Below are 19,869 nucleotides of genomic sequence, written 5' to 3'. Positions count from 1 at the left end.
CTTTGCCATTACATACAAAACGTAACTATTTTTAATAGCTGAAACAGTAGTATATAAGCTGTTTTGGGAGAAGGGGCAGCCTTGGGTCAGTAATTCTGATAAGCTGTCAGACACGGGCCAGGCTTGGGCCAAAATTTTGTTTAAGACCTTTGTCTGTACAAGAAACAAAATGAGCATAAAGTCAGAAGTGCTCAAGGTACTTTGCCACACTGAAGGCATTTTTTATATTTCTTGGAGTAATGAATATATGTTTTAAGGTGTGTCTACAACTCAAATCAAAATGGTTTTAAAAAGTTTTTCAATAGTAGACGCCATTATTAAATCCCAGGTTTTCTAAATTGTCTTTTTAAGGATTTTTAATTAGATTGCATCACATTTTAAAGTGGTCATAATCAGATTAGTTTCTTTTTATAGATTACATGACTACATACTATTTGCAAAAGTGCAGCAAATTATTCATAATGTAAAGACTCACCCTTATTATTTTTTCCTCTCTTAAATTTTCCTTCCTAAAAAAAAGCCCTCTTTCAGGAAGCAGTTTGGGAAACCCTGGTGTAGTGAAATGTTCAATGCAGTTAATGTTGATAACAAAAAAATTAAAATATTTGATCATTTCTGCCTGATCAGAAATCAGAGGTGAACGTTTACTTTTTTATTATTATTGATTTCCAACTTCATATTTAAAATGTTCACACAGAAGTAATTTTTTTAACAAAATTTCACTTTCTTTTTTAATGTTGACAAATAGAAAACTTATTTAATTTTATGTGAGCTATGGTTCACACCTCTGAATTTTACAGAAATTTAGAAATTACAAAGTTTGCAAAACGCTATTCAGATTTTTTATTTTTTTTTAACAATGCAAGCAAGTGCACATTTATATGTAAATCATCAATCCTCTCTTACACCGAAAAACAAGTTAATGAATGCCCGCTGGCTTATTAAAAACTGTCTGTTTATTGAAAGAATAAGATGCAAAACTACAATAAGAATCATCCCAGACCACATTTAGTAAAACAATCAAGTGCATAAATCACAATTCCAGGATGTTTACATTGTCATTCCACTTTGAACACATTTGGCAAAAACAAGCAACAACTAATCATTACTTACTAATGAGTGTTCTTGTTTGAAGACTGCATCGCTTAATTGACCTTAAATAACACAGTAACAAAACTTTCGCCGGATAATTTTTTTATGTATATATTTTGGATAATTTTCAAAAGCTTAGAATGTATTAGCAATGCATTTCAGTAACCTGATTCCGGTCGTGCTGTGACATGTTAAATATCTGTGTATCTGTTAAGGGCATTAATGCACAAACGGCTGAATACAAATGTGCTGCGCTCAATCACACAGAGTTCACACAAACCACTGTGTTTTGAAATCAGATGAAGATAAAAAAAATAATAATAATAATAAAAAAAAAAACGAAATTTAAAATCTCCTAAAGTTGAGCTAATGCACATTTATAAGTGGAAAAGGCAGCTCAAGTGTTGCTGAACAATAAAACGAATACTGTATGCTGAATCTTAAAAGACACTTAAAATGGTTTAGCGTTTTCTTGGTCATTGACTTGTGACCTCATCACAATCGCTGCTTTCATTGGAATGTACTGCATCTTAGCACTTGAGGAAAATATGAAAGTAGAGTTCATTTGTTCACCTTTAAAAGAAACCTTCGCATTCCTTCATGTCCCACAACGAAGTATATAATATACTATAAATAAAAGATGTAATAAATATTCACTTAATCATGATCATAAAACACAATAAATCACTTTTAAATTGCTATTTTCACAAATATATATGTATTTTTTTTGTAGTTTATATTCCTTACCAGGATTGTCATTTTTAAAGGGACAGTGCATCCAAAAATGAAAACCCTGTAATTTTTTCACCCTCAAGTTGTTTCAAACCCATAAGTGTTGCTTCTAAACAGAGGAAAATGTTAGTAACCCAAACGCTTCTGATTTCCATTTATTTCCACAGTATTTTTTTTTTCTTGGCATTTAGCAACAGTTTGCTTACAAACACATGCAAAATACCTGTGCTTGAATGTGACTAAATTACATAATTGTAATTTTTGGGTGTACTATCCCTTTAAATTGGCCAGCAAGAATACTCGTAATGTAAACGGAGAGCCTGTTGAACGGCCGGACAGCCAAAGCTGTGTAAGCGGATCCATGCAGCATCACAGTGACAAATCTCTCCTGAGGCGACTGAATTGGGACGCCCCTCGTCTACAGGCACCGAGGTAAAGCCTAGACCATCTCCTCCTCGCAATGAGCATCTCCCACCAGCAGAGAGTGTTTGTCAGGTTCACTGAGGGCCATGCTGTTCATCGAGTGCTTGTCGGAGCGCAGTGAGTTGATGGAGGCCCTGCTGTAGTTGACAAAGCGGTCGAGCAGACTGAGTTTGGGCGAGGGCCGGCGTAGCTCTCCCATGCCGATGTGAACACTAACATCCGACAGGCTGCTGTGTCTTTTCACCTCGCCCAAGCGTCTCTCCAGTGTCTCAGCACTGGGTTTAGTGTAGCTGCAGAAACAGGAAACGAGGGTCAAATTTAGGGTTGGGAAATATAGGTTAAAATGATCACGACCAGTGTTTGGTAAGTGATTTAAAAACATAATCCACTACAAATGACTTAATGTAAAATACTATGGCTGCCCTCCACTAAGGATTTTTTTTGGTTGAATAGTAGTCATTTATTTGAAGCATTAGTCGACTAATCGCACGTTTATTAATAAACCCCTTAAATCATTAAAATGAGCATTTAATTGTCTACATAGCCAAATAAGTGCTTAAGCGCAGATGTAACGCTTGCCACAGCACACCAGAAGTAATGATTATGTCTAACAGTAAGGAGACTGCATTAACATTAAGATAATTCACTGATAAACTGGTGCTTTCTTTGTTTTCAGGTTCAGAGATGTAGTCTGAGACACTTACACTGACTCGTCATCTTCGCAGTAGATTACATAATCTGAAAATATTTGTTTCCCATTTGAATTGGTTCATTTAAAAAGTAGACATTTCACTCTCTATAGGTATATTTTTTTTTAATTTCTGTAAGGCAAAGATATATAAACGGAGTTTCCCCGGCTCAAGTTCACAGAGACCGAGACGGCAGAAATCGTATCCTGCTTGCATTATTTTACAAAAGCACAGTATTGTAAGTGCACACAAAAAAACAGTCTTTACAGATTATAAGCAATAACTGAGGTTGATGAATGATGGGCGATTGTTTGGATGTCCTGCCCAATGTACCGCATTACTAAAGACTAGCTGTTAACGATCTGTTAGTCACAGACTGCGTGTCTTCGCCAGTGGATTTGTTTTTTTTCCTGCAACTAAGCCAAGCTTCTTCTTGTCGGCTAATGAGTAGTCGACTACTAGGGGGCAGCCCTACTGATTACTGCATTAAAAAAGTAATCAGATTACCAATTACTTTCTAGTTTAATTTACTCTTCAAGATATTGAACCTTAAAAATACACTACAAAGCGAAACTGCATTAGATATGCATACAAGAAACATATCTAAAGAAAGTCCAAAATAATAAAGCCTGTTACTAAAGCATGCAAAAATGTTTATTAAATCGCACTGTGTGAAGATCAGAGAGGTTTACCATTTGAGTAAGAGAGAGGACAGCACTACAGACACAGAGGAGGCAGCCATCGCAGCAGAGCCCATCCAGGGCTGAAGAACCAAACCCACCGGCATAAACACACCTGAACACAACAGCATCCCATAATGACACTCCAGCAATAATACAAATGTTCAGATTAGTGTCCGAATACTTTTTAAAGCATTAGATGCAAAAAATGCCATGCTTTTTGCTGTGAGACCTAACTGATATATTATTATCCAACATAATACTGACCTTCAAAGAAAAGAAGCTACAAGCTAACACTTGTGCAACATTATTGCAACTATTTTATTCTATTGGGAAAGGAACTGTTAAGCATTGGGGAGGAAATTAATTCAGTCTTTTTTTTTTTTTAAGCATGGATACATTAAATAGATATATTTATAATGTAACAAAATTCTATTTTAAATAAATGCTGTTCCTTAGAACTTTCTATTCAGCAAAAAATAAACAGTTTTAGCATTAATAATAATCAAATGTTTCTTGAGCAGCAGATTGGCATATTAGAATGATTTCTGAAGATCATGTGACACTGAAGACTGGGGTAATGTTGCTGAAAATACAACAATAAATTATGTTTTATAAAAATATATCCACACTGAAAACAGCTATTTTAAATTGTAATATTATTTAACTGTTTTACTGTTTTTTTTTAATCAAATTAATGCAGCCTTTATGAGCAGAAGAGACATAATTAAAAACAGTACACACCCCAAACTTTCGAACAATTGGATGAAAAGAAAATATAGTTATTATAATATAATTTGTTCAAAATGAAAATACTTTCTGGAGGTTTTTACAAAATGCTTTTTTTCCCTCTCACCAGTAGTTGGCTTCATATCTTAAGCATTTCAGGCTCTATTCTGGAACCTGTTTGTGGAAAGTGCCAATAATACTGATATAATAAAAAACATAAAATATTTGGTTTATTTGTTCTTACCTGCAGCGATGGGAATCCCCACAAGATTGTAGATCAGTGCAAATACAAAGTTGATTCTGATTCTTTCCACGGTCTTCTTAGAAAGGTCGATACTCCCAACAACATCGAGAAGATCATTCTGTTTAGAACAGAAATAAATAAATACAAATTGATGAAATCAAAAAGTGCCATCTCACGAAATTTGTGTTAATCTAAACCATACAGTTTTGAGTTAGGGTTAAAATTCCTAGTCCTACAAATGGTTAAAAATGCTACTTTTGTGCAAATAAAGAAATAAATACATTTTTAAAAATCTCAAACAGTCAAAATTTTATACTTATAAATTCGAATGTAATTATAGAATCTAATTTAGATTAAAGACTGCTCATGTTGCATGTTTGTTTGGATCGTGATTAAAATGCAGTGGTTGCCTCTCATTTGAAATGGAAAGAGCACAGACAAAGCCTTAGTTTGTTTATACGAAGATCTTTCTTTTTTTCATTTGTGCAACTTGCGTATTAGATTTGAGGTTTGTTTTAAAAGGTCAGCTTAGTTTTGTTATATTTCAATTGCACAAAGAAACGTGCGGCAACAGCCAAATTGAAGGACACCTTTTAATTGACTGTATAATCTCAGCTTTTTAAAATTATCAGATCGTGAGTTGACTGATTCATTAAATTCAATAAAAGTTTATTTTTGTATAGCCGTTTTCACGATGCAAATCAATGCAAAGCAGCTTTGCAAAAAAACAAAAGTTTCTACATTATATTTACTAATTGCTTATCAAAGTTAATGTCTATACGCCAGAAATGTACGGTAAAAATCAAGCAGTTAGCCAAACGAACGTAATCAAATTGATTTATTTTCATACCCTGATGAGCACCACGTCGGCTGCCTCGATGGCTACATCGGTTCCCGTGCCTATAGCGATGCCCACATCAGCCATCGCCAGCGCCGGCGAGTCGTTCACTCCGTCGCCCACCATCGCCACGCGTTTCCCTGCCAGCTGGAGCTGCTCCACTTTCGCCACCTTGTGAGATGGCAAGACTTCCGCAAACACCTTCCTGATGCCCACCTGGAAAAACCCCACAACATCAGCTGCTACACAATCACCGCTCCAAGACAACAGTTATCACTGAAGGGGATGTTAAAGGGTGCTGTACCTGGGCGGCGATGGCTCGGGCGGTTCTGCTGTTGTCTCCTGTCATCAGCACGACCTCCAGCCCCATTGCTGTGAGAGTTTGGACGGCCAGCTCGGCCTCAGGCTTCACCGTGTCTGCGATGGCCACCATTGCACAAAGCTCATCTGAGAAGGAAACCGCACACTATTGCTTCAGTTGCAATTATTTAACTTCCATTTGTGACCCTGAAGCACAAAAGCAGTCTCAAGTCTCTGGGGGATATATTTAGCCAACAACACATTGCATGGGTCAAAATGATAGATTTTTCATTTAAACCAAAAAATCATTAGGATATTAAGTACAGATAATGTTCCATGAATATATTTTAGAAATGTCCTACTGTAAATATATAAAAACTTAATTTTTGATTAGTGATATGCATTGCTAAGGACTTCATTTGGACAATTTTAAAGGTGGTTTTCTCAATGTTTAGATTTTTTTTTAATTGCAACTTCAGATTTTGGATTTTTTTTAAATAGTTGTATTTTAGCCAAATATTGTCAGATCCTAACAAACCATTTATCAATGGAAAAAACAACAACATTTTCCCGTGTTGCTGTATTATTGCTCTTAAAAGCTGCATCTCAAAGTGTCACTGAACAGAGGAATTATGGAACAATCCTTAAAATCATGTACTTCAGTTTAATTCAATTCAAGTTTATTTGTATAATGGTTTCACGATAAAAATCATTGCAAAGTAGCTGTACAATCTATGTTTCTATAATATATTTAGCAGTAGCTTATCAGTGGTGACTATGTCAGTAAATGTACATATGGCAGAAACGTACACAAAAGGTTTAATGCACATGAACACCACCACTAGCAGGGCTCCAAACAAAAAAATCGTGTAAGGAGCCATTGGCTCCTATAAGAAAAAAACTTAGGTGCCAAATGATTTTTTTAGGTGCCACAGAATAAACGTTTTATGCATTTTATTTAAATTATTTATTTTACATTTTAACTTTTTAATCATACTGAAGTGTTTATGTCTCATCTTTTCTTGACTTTATCAGCATTTTAATCCATCTTGTAGATGACCTGGGAATGAAGGTTCACTTAAAGTGGGAGCTAAATGTCTTTTCCAACTTGAAACATACAGTCATGCGTTGTTTATTACACAAAATCTGTACCAATATCATGGACCATAAGCATCACTTGGCCCCTGAGTATAGTTTGGGGTCCTCCTCAATGCATCCTGTAAATGTTCTCATACTCTCTTAAAAATAAAGGTGCTTCATGATACCATAGAAGAACCTTTTTTCCTGTCTAAATAGTTTCATAAAGAACCTTTAACATTTGAAGACAATAACAGATTATGAAAAGGTCAGAAAGAGATTGTTCTTTAAAGAGCCTTTGACTGAATAGTTCTTTGTGGAACCAAAATTGTTCTGTGAAGAACCTTTCAAAGGCACAATATGTAATTTTTCTGCTTTAAAAATAGCAGATATCACTATATCTATGTTATATATTTTTTTTTGTTGTGTACTTACATTATCCCGACAGTTTCCACGAACTTTCAAATCCGGAGAAAATTATAGTTTAATTAGAAGACACGGCACGTTTCTTTATTTCCATTTTGTCGCCCGTCTATGGCGTCATATAAACTTTGACCCCTCTAGTTTATCTAACTTCCTGCGGAACCGCCAAATACAAAGGTGAACAGAAGCAAAGACGAGACGAAGAAGAAAAAGTAGTAGCTAGCCTTGGTCGAGACTATTATATTTTATATTTATATTGTTTATATTCGTATTTATACCTCAATAAATAACTTAGTTATGGATCATGATTATGCTTTGCCTGCACGTTCTGTGAAGCGCAAACGTACGGGTGAAATAAATGACCTGAGAAGGTTTTGGGACGAAGAAGAAACGAGACACGGGTAAACATTGGAGTTGCATTTCCAAGATAGAGAGAGCTTCGTGACAAGCTGAAACTACAGAGAGATGCTTGCATTCTAATAAACAGGTATGCATCCATTCAGCTAACTAACGTTATATCTATCCGTATATTTTGTGAAACGATGATGTCTTGTGTAAAACCCAGACGGACTAGCTCTCATGTAGAGTATAACGTAAATCTATATCTAGCTGGATAAAGTAGCTTCAAATGCAGTTCACTATCTTTTCGATATCATAGTATAAACGTAGCCTAATTATAATTATTAACGAAAGGCAACCGTTTTTTTTAAACATATATTACTACTAGCTAGATGGAATATTGATTTGATAGGGGTCTCATAATTAATATATCTCTCCGTTCGAAAATAATTGATTGTCAAAATACTAAGGCCGGTGACACACTGGCTGCGTGGCGTCTCTGCTGCGTGCCAGAAGTGTGGCGCGCTGCTGCTACTGTAGGTGACATAGAGGGAGACCGCTGACAGACCAGGCTCTTGTCTTCATGACAACAATATCTATACTTCATGTTGAACATAAATATAAAGCCTACTGATAAAGGACACCGTCAACAGCATTGACGGTAAAATAGACTTATGTTTGACAGGTGCAATATTTGAAAATCGATAATTATTTATTTATTTTTTAAATTACATTTGTATCTGAATTTATGTCAACCTATAGACTTTCAAACATCAAAATGTCATGAATTAATATGTATTTGTGTACAAAATTACATATAAACATATTTTCCTATTATATTTTGCCTGGAAATGCTTCCAACATGCGTGTGTGTCGCGTGAAAAATAGGCGTCGGTTCTATTTCTAGCATGCACACGTTTTCCGCGCGACGCGTCTCACGCAGGCAGTCTGCAAGCTCTAACCTATTAACATGGGAGCCGAATTAAAAACTGACACGCCACGCAGCTGAGACGCTTGCGCCACGCATCCAGTGTGTCGCCGGCCTCAGTTAAAATGAGTGAGGAATGTGGGGAGCGACAGAGCGCGTGTTCCAATGAACAACTACTCCCATGAGCCTAGGCTCTTTCCCTACGTCATCAAAGTACGTCTCATATTATTTTAAATTTTATAGGAGTTGAATCATGTAGACAACAGGTTAAGTAAAAATATAAAAATTCAATAGCTCATAAATATAGCAAAATGCTCCTCTTTACAGTTATTTTTCTAGCTGACTGATGAGCTTATGGACACCGAAAGGTTACTGAGGTTAATATTACGTTGCAATGTTTACAAGCTTTACACGTTTCCCGCAGTTTGAAAGTGTTGTACTGTAGAATCTCTTATAAAATAGCCTACCTTTTGATGTTAATTCATGTTCATTATGTACTCTAGTAGTAAAGAGCGAGGTATGATAGGTTCACGTGCTGCTTGAACTGAGGCACTACTCGCGATCGCGCCTGCCGCATTAGGGGCCGTTCACATGTCGCGTCTTTTGCGCGCTCAAGTTCGTCATTTCAAATGTAGGCGCGCGGTTTGCGTGCGTGCTCATAATGGTAGCGACGCGCTAGTTTTTTTCCAGGCGCGCCCGCACCGCATCAAGTTAAAAACATCTCAACTTTTCAGAAACTCGCAAGCGCACCGCAGGTCATTTGACAAGAATCAACCAATCAGCTTAATCCTTTCCAGTACCAACGTTGAAAGCTCAGCCAAGATGAAGGAACAGCTGATCATAGCTGTATATGGATAGCCATTTTTAAATAAATTTAGTAACAGAGCTACTGCAAGCGATGCTACTTTTAGTGCTGCAAATCCATTTATCCTTTGCTGAAATTTGTGGAGAGAGCAGGTCATGGTTGCTTAGCAACGGCAGACGCCTCAGGAGCGCAAGAGCCCGAAGGCTTTTGGAAAAAAATCAGAAAGCGGCGCGCCTAACGTTTTCCACGCGTTTTTAGGCGCAATATGTGAACGGCCCCTTAAAGAGCACCAACTGTATTTATTGTTTGAATTTTGTTATGAATTTGGAATAATTTTAAAGCTGATACTTTGTAAATTAAAAAGTAACAAAGCACAAAGCTTTTTGCGATTACTGGACGGCAAGTGCACTTCAAATAATGAAGTTCATGCATTAACAGAACACAGCATGGACTGAGATCTTGTTAAGAAGAAGCCTTATGATTATAAACGAGAACTGTTAATGATATTGCCAACAGGGTTCTAAATTAACACCCGCCAACCCGCCAAATGCGGGTTAAAATTAATGTTGGCGGGTGTTAATTAAAACTTACTAGCCAGTTTGGCTGGTGATCCATGGCATGAGGCTCTGTTCTCGGTCATTTATCCCCCTGGCAGCACTTCCTACATTTCCCATGAACACTGTGCTGTAATGCTACGTGATGACGTTTCATATGCCCATTGGCTGCACGCAGTTTGCAGTTAAACCAGCGCGAAAAAACATGGAAACAAATAGAGTGTCCATCAGAAAACACAAGGAAGAAGAACGAATGGAGCCAGAGCAGGGACAATAGACTGAAAGAGGAGGGAGTTAGCTATTAAATAAAAAATTAAGATTAAACTAAATGCGGCGGTGGTTGGGACAGATTTCTGGGGCGAAAAGAGGAAGAGGCAGGGGATGAGGATATTACGGAGCCCCGCACGTCACCTGTAGGAGAAAAAACAATCAATCCGTGGCGACGGTTTTGCAATCCGTCCCCTCAGTTTATAAACCGTACTCACGAATTCATAAACTGTTCCTTCGGTTTAACAAACAGTGCCCACGAATTTCCAATCCGTGCGCTCAGATTTTGAAAACCGTACCCTCGGTTTTTGAATCTGTACCCACGAATTCATAATCTGCGCGCACACTTTCGCAATCCGTTCCCATCGATTTGTAAACCGTACTCACGGATTCATGCAGCAAGCTCCTACGTGTTAACATACAGTTTTAATGAATATTATTATGTGGAATGGTTCTACAGCAAAGTGTCTTAAGTGATTCTCTATCAAGTGTAGTACGAGGTGGAATACAAAGATTTAATAAGATGTGCATCAAAATCTTGTTAAATTTGTGATAATCTTATAATAGCACTTGATTATTATTGTACAATAAACCTGCCATTGTGACTGACTCTGGAATAATTATTTTTCCTCTTTTGTAAGTTGTTTTAGATAAAAGATTCTTATGCATAACCTGTATAATAATATATAATAATGATAAAAATAAAAAGAAAGTTATTTTTATAATTTTTATTTGTAGGCTAAATAAATTATTACAAGACAGTAAAAATGTTTGTCATAAAATAATTCATGAATTGCTTTATTTCTAAATAACCTTTGACAGTTTTGGAAATGTTTGTGTACAATTCTTTCTTAACATGAAGACTTATTTTTGTGATTTTATTATACTAAGCTCCACCCACCCCACCCCACCTGCCGGAGTTAGATGCATGCGTCACTGTTATTGTTATTGTTAAATAATTAGGCCAAAAATAACATTGCATTCAGTTAGAGAGAAAAGGAATGAAAACATAACCGGCATATTATTTGTTTTGTATTGCTTTTTTACCCTTATTTTCTTCTTTTTAGCGTTTATTTTTTTGGCCATAAAACACAGGCGGCTGTATCTTATCCTATTGGTGATTAATGTAAAATAAACGCTAAAAAGAAGACTATTTTGTGAATGCTGATCATGGTCTCGTTGGATACTATGAAAAATAATGTTTAATAAACAGAAATGAATCTGCCGGTGGGGGCGGAGCCACAAATGCGTGCCAGTTTACAAATATGTGGGAACGGATTGCGAAAGTGTGCGGTTTATAAACTGAGGGGACGGATTGCAAAACCGTCGCCACGGATTGATTTTTTTCTCCTAAAGGTGACGTGCGGGGCTCCGTATTACGGACAGAGAAACAAAGAAAAGAAAATTTAATGCCAAATGGCTGACGGGTCATGAATGGCTTGTGTTTGATCACAAGAATGTCGTAATGCTTTGTCAGGAATGCCGCATGTAAGTTACGCGAAAGAAAAAACAAAACAAGCAATTTCGTGGTGGGAACTAATAATTTTAAATTTGAGTCAGTGTATATTTTGTTGTATGCATTGTACTTTATATGTGTTTTTCATGCCAACAATGTTAATAAAATGATCAAATGCATTCAGTGGCACTCATAATTTGTTATTTTTACAGAAAAAAATGGCTAGTGGAAATTCTGATTCACATTGGCTGGTGATCAAAAAAGTTAATTTAGAACCCTGATTGCCAATATCCACACAGATGACAGCTTTACCTGTTGTAGTTTGTTCAAGTTATGAACGAAATAGAGGCTGTTTTTCTGCACTTTCTCTTCAAGTCTCCATCATTTCTCTCTCGCGCGCGTTTATCAGGCGTGTGTCAGCGCTGCTGCGCGGCAGATGAGGACTGTTTAAAACTCTTTTTCCCACTAAAACTTCGATGCGCATTCTCTCAATGCGCGAACATAACAGAAGATGTGAATGCAAAACAATCAGGAAAAAAGGCATAAAATGCAATTTTTTAAGAGATAGCATGTCAACACATAGGCCTAGTCGCCAGTGGTGACCTCAGCAAAAACTTCACTCGCATTTTAATATTTATGGTCGCAAATGCGACCGTTTTAGTCGCAGTTTGGAGCCCTGACTAGGACTGCACGATAAACTGTATTTTAAATCATGATCACGATTTTTGCCTTTTTTTTCTGATTTGTAAACCACAATCTTCTGAGATATTTTGCCCACTGGTTATTTATCCTGAAAATATTTCATTATTTTGCATTGGTAACAAGCCTCCACAAGATTTCTTGGTAGCGGTTGCCAAATGTTAAGAGTTTAAATCTTAAAGAGCTTTTTTTTCTTTATTTGATACATTTTCTGTCCATCTGTGATTTGTGCTTAAGTGGAAATGCAATAAAAAAAAGTGAAGTGACAATACCTGTGATTAATAAAATATCTACTTTTAAACAAACCAATTCAAATCAGAAACAAATAATAATAAAAATTTCAAAGTAATCCATATGAAAGGTGCATTTCTCTAAATGTGATGTGTTGTGCTCGAGTCTTAAAGCTTATTATGGTTTAATATAGGCCTAAATGACTATTAGTTGACTAGAAACATACGTGACGGCCTAATTTTGAGATACAGACAAAATAAGAGAAAAATGTCAGTTTTGGTCGAATTTGAGGTTTCCACAAAGATGAGATTCCTCTGCTCCAAATAGTAATTTAACATCTAAAATTATCTTTTTTTGTACGTTTTCTGAGAGGAGTGGCTTTTTTTTTTTTGCTCACTTCTGGACGTCTGAAGCTGCTTCTCATTACAAGTTGTAGGTCTATTGTTGTGAATACATATCGAATTCTCGATGACATGAGTCCAAACCAATGAAATATGATTTTCAAACCCATGCTAAAGAAAACAAAATGATCGCACTGAGTGACATCTGCGAAGAAATCTTCAGAAAACTCCATCCTATTGCCTTCAAACGACTATAGCTCAGTCATTTTCCATTCGATTCCAACAAGTCATATATCATTTTAAAGGTATTTTAATGAATTACTCCGTTTACCCACATCAACTCATTTTGCCAGAACGGGTCACATATTTACTCAGAGGCAGCCCTAGAACTAAATGCATCATTAGTCACCGAAAGAAAAACCTACCGATGTCATAAAAGATTGTCACAATAGTTTTACAATCAAACTGTTGTGTGTTGTTTCACTCACTGTCCACAGCCACCAGCACTGCAGTGCATCCTCTCTTCTCGTGCTCCGTCATGGCTTCATCCACATCTGCTCGCAACTGCAGCGCGTTTCTCCTCATCCACTCTCTGTTCCCTATCAGCACGGTGAACGAGGACGTCTGGACGACATCTGAAACACCGCAAACACAAGCATCATGGTGTGTTCGCACTACAGACTGCGTTAGCGATTTTGAAGTCCCCCCCTATTATATATTATAATATAACACAGCTCTAAGTAAATGAAAACATAATGTGAAGTTTTAAATCTGAAAGTCCACCGTGTCTACAGTTATTGACTCTCAAAAGAAAGAGTCGACTCTGAATCATTAAAACGAGTCTTTTTTAAAACGAATCCCAAGCCTTTAAAAGCCCCAAGAAGCCATGGTTTACAGTTAATTTATACAGCGTTTTTAGGCACAGTGCAAAACAGACTACTTTATAAAATGTTCATTCTATATATCTAGTAAGGTTTCACAAAATAAAACAGCAAATAAAGTGTAATGATATTAATAAAAACAGTATTCTTCCACCAAACAATGTAGCTACTCAGAAACAGTTCTAACAAAGTGGTTGCCGAGCCACACACAAATGTAAACAAAGGTGTATGTTTGTAGAGTGGCTCAGCCAATCAGAATCAAGGACCGTAACTATCGGTTTCATAAATAGCGTTTTCCTCGATAACGGCTGTAAACAAAGCAGCACTGCGCTCACAAACGCTGCTTTATAAGGCATGATGCAATAAAAATAAGACAAATCGAACCAATCACCGCAAATTAGCGTCATGCAATGGAGGGGTTCGTAAAAATGAATCGTTGAGCAAATCGTTAAGGAGCCGTTGAGCAAGTAACGTAAAAATAAATGCATATTATTAGACAATAAAAGTGTTTTTTTACCTTGCATGCATGTCAACATGTTGTTTGGGAGTCTAAAATCCAAGATTTGAAGCTTTTATTATCCATGATGGGGCACTTTAACATTGTCCGTGTTTTTTTGCATTCACATTCTCATTTTAAATAAGGAACCTACAGGATGAGCATATAGGCTCATGCAATTATTTATTTATTATACTAATAACAACAAATATGCTAAGATATGCTAAGACAGTGGCTGTCGTAATTTGTTTAAGAAAAAAATTATTTAAATATAGCCTTAATTAAATAATGAAGACATGTCTAACTGGTGAAATATAATGAGTATATAGTTTTATATTTCGCGAAATGCTCTTCTCTAGACTTGACGAGCTGTGGACACTGATGACTCACTTGCCTGAGGTAAATGAAATGCTATGTGACACACAAGCCGTTTTAATCACATCTTTCCATGAATTAAACACTGATTAAGTGATCACGTGAGGTATGAGATGTTTATTCATGTTTATTAGTAATGAGGAAGTGATGATTGCGTTCCTGTCAGAAATAAGGTGTTTATCGAGCACCAAAATGGCATTTATTGTCTGAATTTCTTGAAAAAAAAATAAAAAAATAATTTGTTTAATACACATCCATACCGAAGCGAAAGACAATTTTCGGTATAAATACAGAATACCGTTACACCCCTACATGGTATGTAATCTACTGAACACACCATTACGTTCTGATTTGTATTTATTTCCAGTATGCAGCCAATGGGATCCTGCAGAAGTGGTCATGTGACACTCACCGAGCGGCTGCGGGTCCATGATGAGTGGGTGGTCACTGCTGTGCGCTCTGGTATCACTGATCTGGATCAAGACGGCATTGCGCTGGTTCTCCTCGCTGTCGCTGTCGTCTCTCTTCAGCAGGTTTTCTGTGTTACTGACCAGACACCTGATCCCACAACCCGGCACGGCCTGGAAATCTGTACAGGTGCCGAGAGACTCTGACCCCAGCTCCTGAACACAGAAGAGGCATTGGGAATCTACATGAGGAATACACACTCTTTTGAAAATCAAGCACCGATACAGGAACTGACGTTTAAAACAGTCACAAAACAAAAAAACAAGCCGTACTGAAACATTCTGCACTTGTTTAGACACAACAAATTTAAAATTTCTTTATTTACATATGCTGATGTTTTAAAGTTGAAACAAGTTTCTTATGCTATGCAATACTACAGTAAAAAATTGCAATTTAGCTAAATATTTTTACAATTTAACCTCTTAAATGTCACCCGTTAAAATCTTAAAATCTCAAAATTCATCCTTTTTAAAATCAGACATTGCATTACATCAATATCATGTTACAAAATGTTTTCATTCATGAATTATAAAAATGTAAGTTTGGATCGTGCACTTTTTTAAGACAACGTTTTCAAAAAGTGTGAGTGACAGTTATGGGGTTAAAACGGTTTTCCATTTAATTATATTATATGTACTTTCTCCTGTTTTTTCAAAGCATCATTACTTCAGTTTTCATCTTCACACGATCCTTCAGAAATCTCAAGATATATTTCTGATTATTATCAATGTTCTTTGATAAATCTAATGACCCTAGTCCACTTTATTCTTCATTTCATTATTCTTCACTTCCTCTTTTGTGTTCAACTGCTGGGTGAACTATCCCTTTAACTTAGTTTAACTTGTTAACCCCATCACAGTTTGTAAGTACACCATGAAGTCAAACTGACCTGTTTGCAGTATTTGGTGATGGCAGCCCCCAGCGGATGCTCACTGTTATTTTCAGCAGTGCCGACAATCGCCAGCAGCTTGGAGCGTGGCATCCGGTTTCCCTCGGCCAGCATCTTCACCTGGACCACTTTGGGAGCGCCGTACGTGATGGTGCCGGTTTTATCAAACACCACAGTCTGAATCTGTAAGCATAAACAGGTTTATAAAACAGTCTATAATATAAAACGGCGGCAGCATTAGAATCGGCGGTCGTCTCTGACCTTGTGTGCCATCTCTAACGGCTCTCCTCCCTTGATGAGGATCCCGTTCTGGGCTCCTACACCGGTTCCCACCATCACCGCGGTCGGGGTGGCCAGACCCAGAGAGCACGGGCAGGCGATGCAGAGGACCGTGATGGAGGCCTGGAAGGCGAAGCGGATGACCGCCTCGGCCTCAGAGATGCTCTTATTATAACCCTGCAAAGAGAGACGCTCACCATTTCAAAGTGTTCAAAGAAAGAACACAACCTGGTCTAGCATTAAAGGAACCGTTCAGCCAAAAATAAACATTTGCTGGTACTTCATTCATCCTCTGACCATGCAAGACGTTAGTTCCTTTCAGATTTTTAGCTGAAACACCGTGGGCCTTGGTGATACAATTTCAAAATAGAGTTAAAGAAAAGCATATTAAGGAATATGGCTCGTGATGATATATTGAGGTCTTATGAAGCGAAACGATCGGTATGTGCAAGAAACTAAACTGAGATTATTCACAACATTATTACCTGTAATCCAGAGAATCAGACAAACTGGGAAACTGATTCTTCTCCTGGTTTGTTTACATAATGACACAATGATAATATCATACACAATTATATTATCAAAGCACCCAATAATGTAAAACATGGATGTTTTACAAAATAGCCTTCATTGGCTCATCTTTTTATATATTGAGAAAGCATAAAAATTTATATCTACCCTTCATCCATCATGTCTGTTCACGTATGCAGTGTTGGGAACTAACTAGCTAAATTATGTAATTTAATTACAAAATAAAAGCAACTGTAATCAATTACTGAGAAAAATTGTGTAGTTAAATTAGTTACATATGAAAATTTTAACAAACAGGATTAAATCTCTCTTTTTTTTCACACACACATACAGATTTAATTGATTTCTTTCTTAAATCTCCTTGACTGCTCTAAAATATGAGACACCAGTGTTTCAGGAGTAAGACACATGCTTATTCAATACAAAGGATAATAATGTTGTAAATAATGTTCAGTTTCTTGCACATACCAATCGTTTCACTTCATAAGACCTCAATATATCAATATATGCTTTTTTCATTAATTTGCATTTTATGAATCAACTATAAACTATCCTTTTAAAATCCTCAAGTATAAATCATTTTAAAGGGATATAAAAACACGTAAAACTGGATTTTTCTCGCTCTTCTGAAATAAAGAGTTCAATGTGCTATTAGGTTTAAAAACCTTGAAACCTAAACTAATTGAAGACTAAACAAAAAACTAAAATACTTCCTGAATTGCATCCTAGCTCAACCGTAGACGAACAGGGATCTTCAGAGAAAGCTTCACTCACAGGGAAATACTTCTCCACAAGCGGAAAGTTCACAAATCCGATCAGAATCCAGGCTATGAGAGTCAGGAAGGAAACCCCAACGATGAACGGGACGAAGTAGCCACTGATCTTATCCGCAAACTGCTGGATGGGAGCCTGAGATTAAAGTTTAAAAGGTTTTGTGAAGACCAACGGTTAGATATGCAGATCCAGTATACTGGACAAATAAATGTTTGGACAAAAGTTTGTTTTTTATTAAAAATTTAAAACTTTGTGATTTAAAGCACTGCTTCCCAAACAGGGACCCCATTAAATTATTTAAAATAACACAAAGCTAATATAATTACAAAAACAGGAAATGGTAAAACAACCAGAAACCTACATATATTTACTGAAATTATTTTAAATAAGACAAAGCTAGGATAAAAAAAAGAAGAAGTGATATTTCTAGACCTGGTAAAGTAATGTAATTTGATAACAACTACCTGAAAATGTTTTAATGAATACACAGTTCTCTGTTTATGCATCCTCTAAAATAGAAATTGTAGTAAAACATATTTTTTTAAATAATAATCAAAAATACTGAAAAAGTAATTGAGACTTTTAGAAACTGTTGTGGACAACTGACCTTTGAGTAAAAAAAAAAAAAAAAAAAAATACAATTTTTTTTTTTTTTTTTTTTTTTTTTTTTTTTTTTTTTAGTTTTTAACCAGATATTGAAGTGTTTTAATTTTTTTTTATTTTTTTGTTTTTAATTTCTAAAGACTTTGAAAAAAAAATTACACTTTTACATTTCCAAAGACCTTTTAATTACAACAAAACATTCCTAAATCTATTTGTTTTATTTCATAGTTTTGATAGCTTTTTTTTTTTCAAGTTTAGAAAGGTATGAGCATTTCAACTGTCAATGCTACCAGAAAATATCATTTATCAACTATGGTTTACACTATAAATTTTTATCATTCAGACTTTGTCATAAATCTTATATATTTGAAAATAACATTAAATTAAAACTTATTCAAATTGCAATTACAACCTGCAGAACTACCATCTCAGTCTTGCAAATAAATAAATGCACATTAATCTGCAGATTCAGAAGCTGTTATTTTAGAAAGAGATGCTGTGAGAGCAGATGCTGAGCTGACAGACGCACCTTCGAGGTCTGCGCCTCCTCCACCAGTTTGACGATCTGCGAGAGCGTGGTGTCTGTGCCCACATGAGTGGCTTTGATCAGCAGAGAGCCGTTCTGATTGATGGAGCCCGCGATCACGGTGCTCCCCGGCTTCTTAGTGACGGGCATGGCTTCACCTACACCACGAGACACATCATTATTACTCTATATTTCAGTCACTGCACACTTTGCTGAGTGTGTTCTTGTGCTGATATCTTGGCTGGCCTGTGATGGTTAAATAAATGACACTAAAATCACCAGAAGTTGGCAGCAAGACCCTGACTGAACGAGTGATTCACTGAAACGTTCATTCAAATGATTTGTTCAAAACGGCTGATTCATTTAGAGACAAAGCACGCAACTGTCTGTATGAATGGATCATTGAATCATTAATTTAAATGATTTGTTCTAAAACAGAATGTGGAAAGGGGCATTACATTTCTGTCAAATGCTTGAGGTATTCGGCCAATCACAATGCATTGAATAGCTGGCCAATCACAGCACACCTCACTTTTCAGATCGATTAGTTTTGCAAAAATTGAGGTGTTTCAGAAAGACGGGGCAGAGAGGAGCAACAATAATTTACAGTATGTATGTTTTTTAACCTTAAACCACATAAACACACTGCATTACACCAAATGCATATGTTCTATTTAGCATCATCATATAACCCCTTTAAATATATAAATCTAAAAAAAAAAAAAAAAAGCTATTTTTTGCTTTCATAACTTGAATTATAGGGTCTTTCAACTTGCATTCTAATAGGATTCATCTAACAGTGAATGCTTTCGGACTATCAAGTTGTCTTTTTTTTTTTCGCAAAGTGAGTAACATATGTAATAATTTCAGCGAACATCTTATTAAAGCAAAAATCACTACCTTATTATAGACGATAAACATCACATATTCCTAACTTGGTTTCCTCTATAGTCTCAACTTTTTCAACTATAAGCCCCCAGTACGTATACCTAATGGATCAATTCAACAAAAACAAAAACATTTATTGGGGGATTTAAACTTTTGACATCTGGCAACCGTAAACCATGAACACTTGTGGATGGATGTTTGCTAGAAAATGCAAGTGGCACATAAAACATTTTATGGTAAATAACTGGCTGGCAAATATCACAGATGTTTATTCTCAATAAATTGTCAGAAGCAGAAATCACGTGCAACCCT

The 19,869-nt window shown here is 36.2% G+C and overlaps 1 protein-coding gene across 1 annotated transcript in view; it reads right to left on the bottom strand.

Moving 5' to 3' along the window:
- Window positions 1-1,930: 1,930 nt before the first annotated feature.
- The window catches only part of LOC132109383 (copper-transporting ATPase 1-like), a 32,026-nt gene continuing 14,087 nt past the window's right edge, over window positions 1,931-19,869 (bottom strand). Inside the window, exons 13-23 of the mRNA XM_059515403.1 lie at window positions 18,673-18,827; window positions 17,541-17,675; window positions 16,218-16,412; window positions 15,957-16,139; window positions 15,012-15,222; window positions 13,336-13,482; window positions 5,732-5,874; window positions 5,440-5,643; window positions 4,590-4,707; window positions 3,629-3,731; window positions 1,931-2,537 (exon numbers count right to left, since the gene is read on the bottom strand). Of these exons, the coding sequence (XP_059371386.1) occupies window positions 2,264-2,537; window positions 3,629-3,731; window positions 4,590-4,707; window positions 5,440-5,643; window positions 5,732-5,874; window positions 13,336-13,482; window positions 15,012-15,222; window positions 15,957-16,139; window positions 16,218-16,412; window positions 17,541-17,675; window positions 18,673-18,827 (1,868 nt within the window). The 3' untranslated portion in view covers window positions 1,931-2,263. The remainder of the gene's footprint in view (window positions 2,538-3,628; window positions 3,732-4,589; window positions 4,708-5,439; window positions 5,644-5,731; window positions 5,875-13,335; window positions 13,483-15,011; window positions 15,223-15,956; window positions 16,140-16,217; window positions 16,413-17,540; window positions 17,676-18,672; window positions 18,828-19,869) is intronic.

Source organism: Carassius carassius, chromosome 29 (genome assembly GCF_963082965.1).
Source record: "Carassius carassius chromosome 29, fCarCar2.1, whole genome shotgun sequence".
NCBI lineage: Eukaryota > Metazoa > Chordata > Actinopteri > Cypriniformes > Cyprinidae > Carassius > Carassius carassius.
The sequence above is the reverse complement of the archived record's forward strand: the minus strand, read 5'-3'. Positions and strand labels throughout refer to the sequence as shown.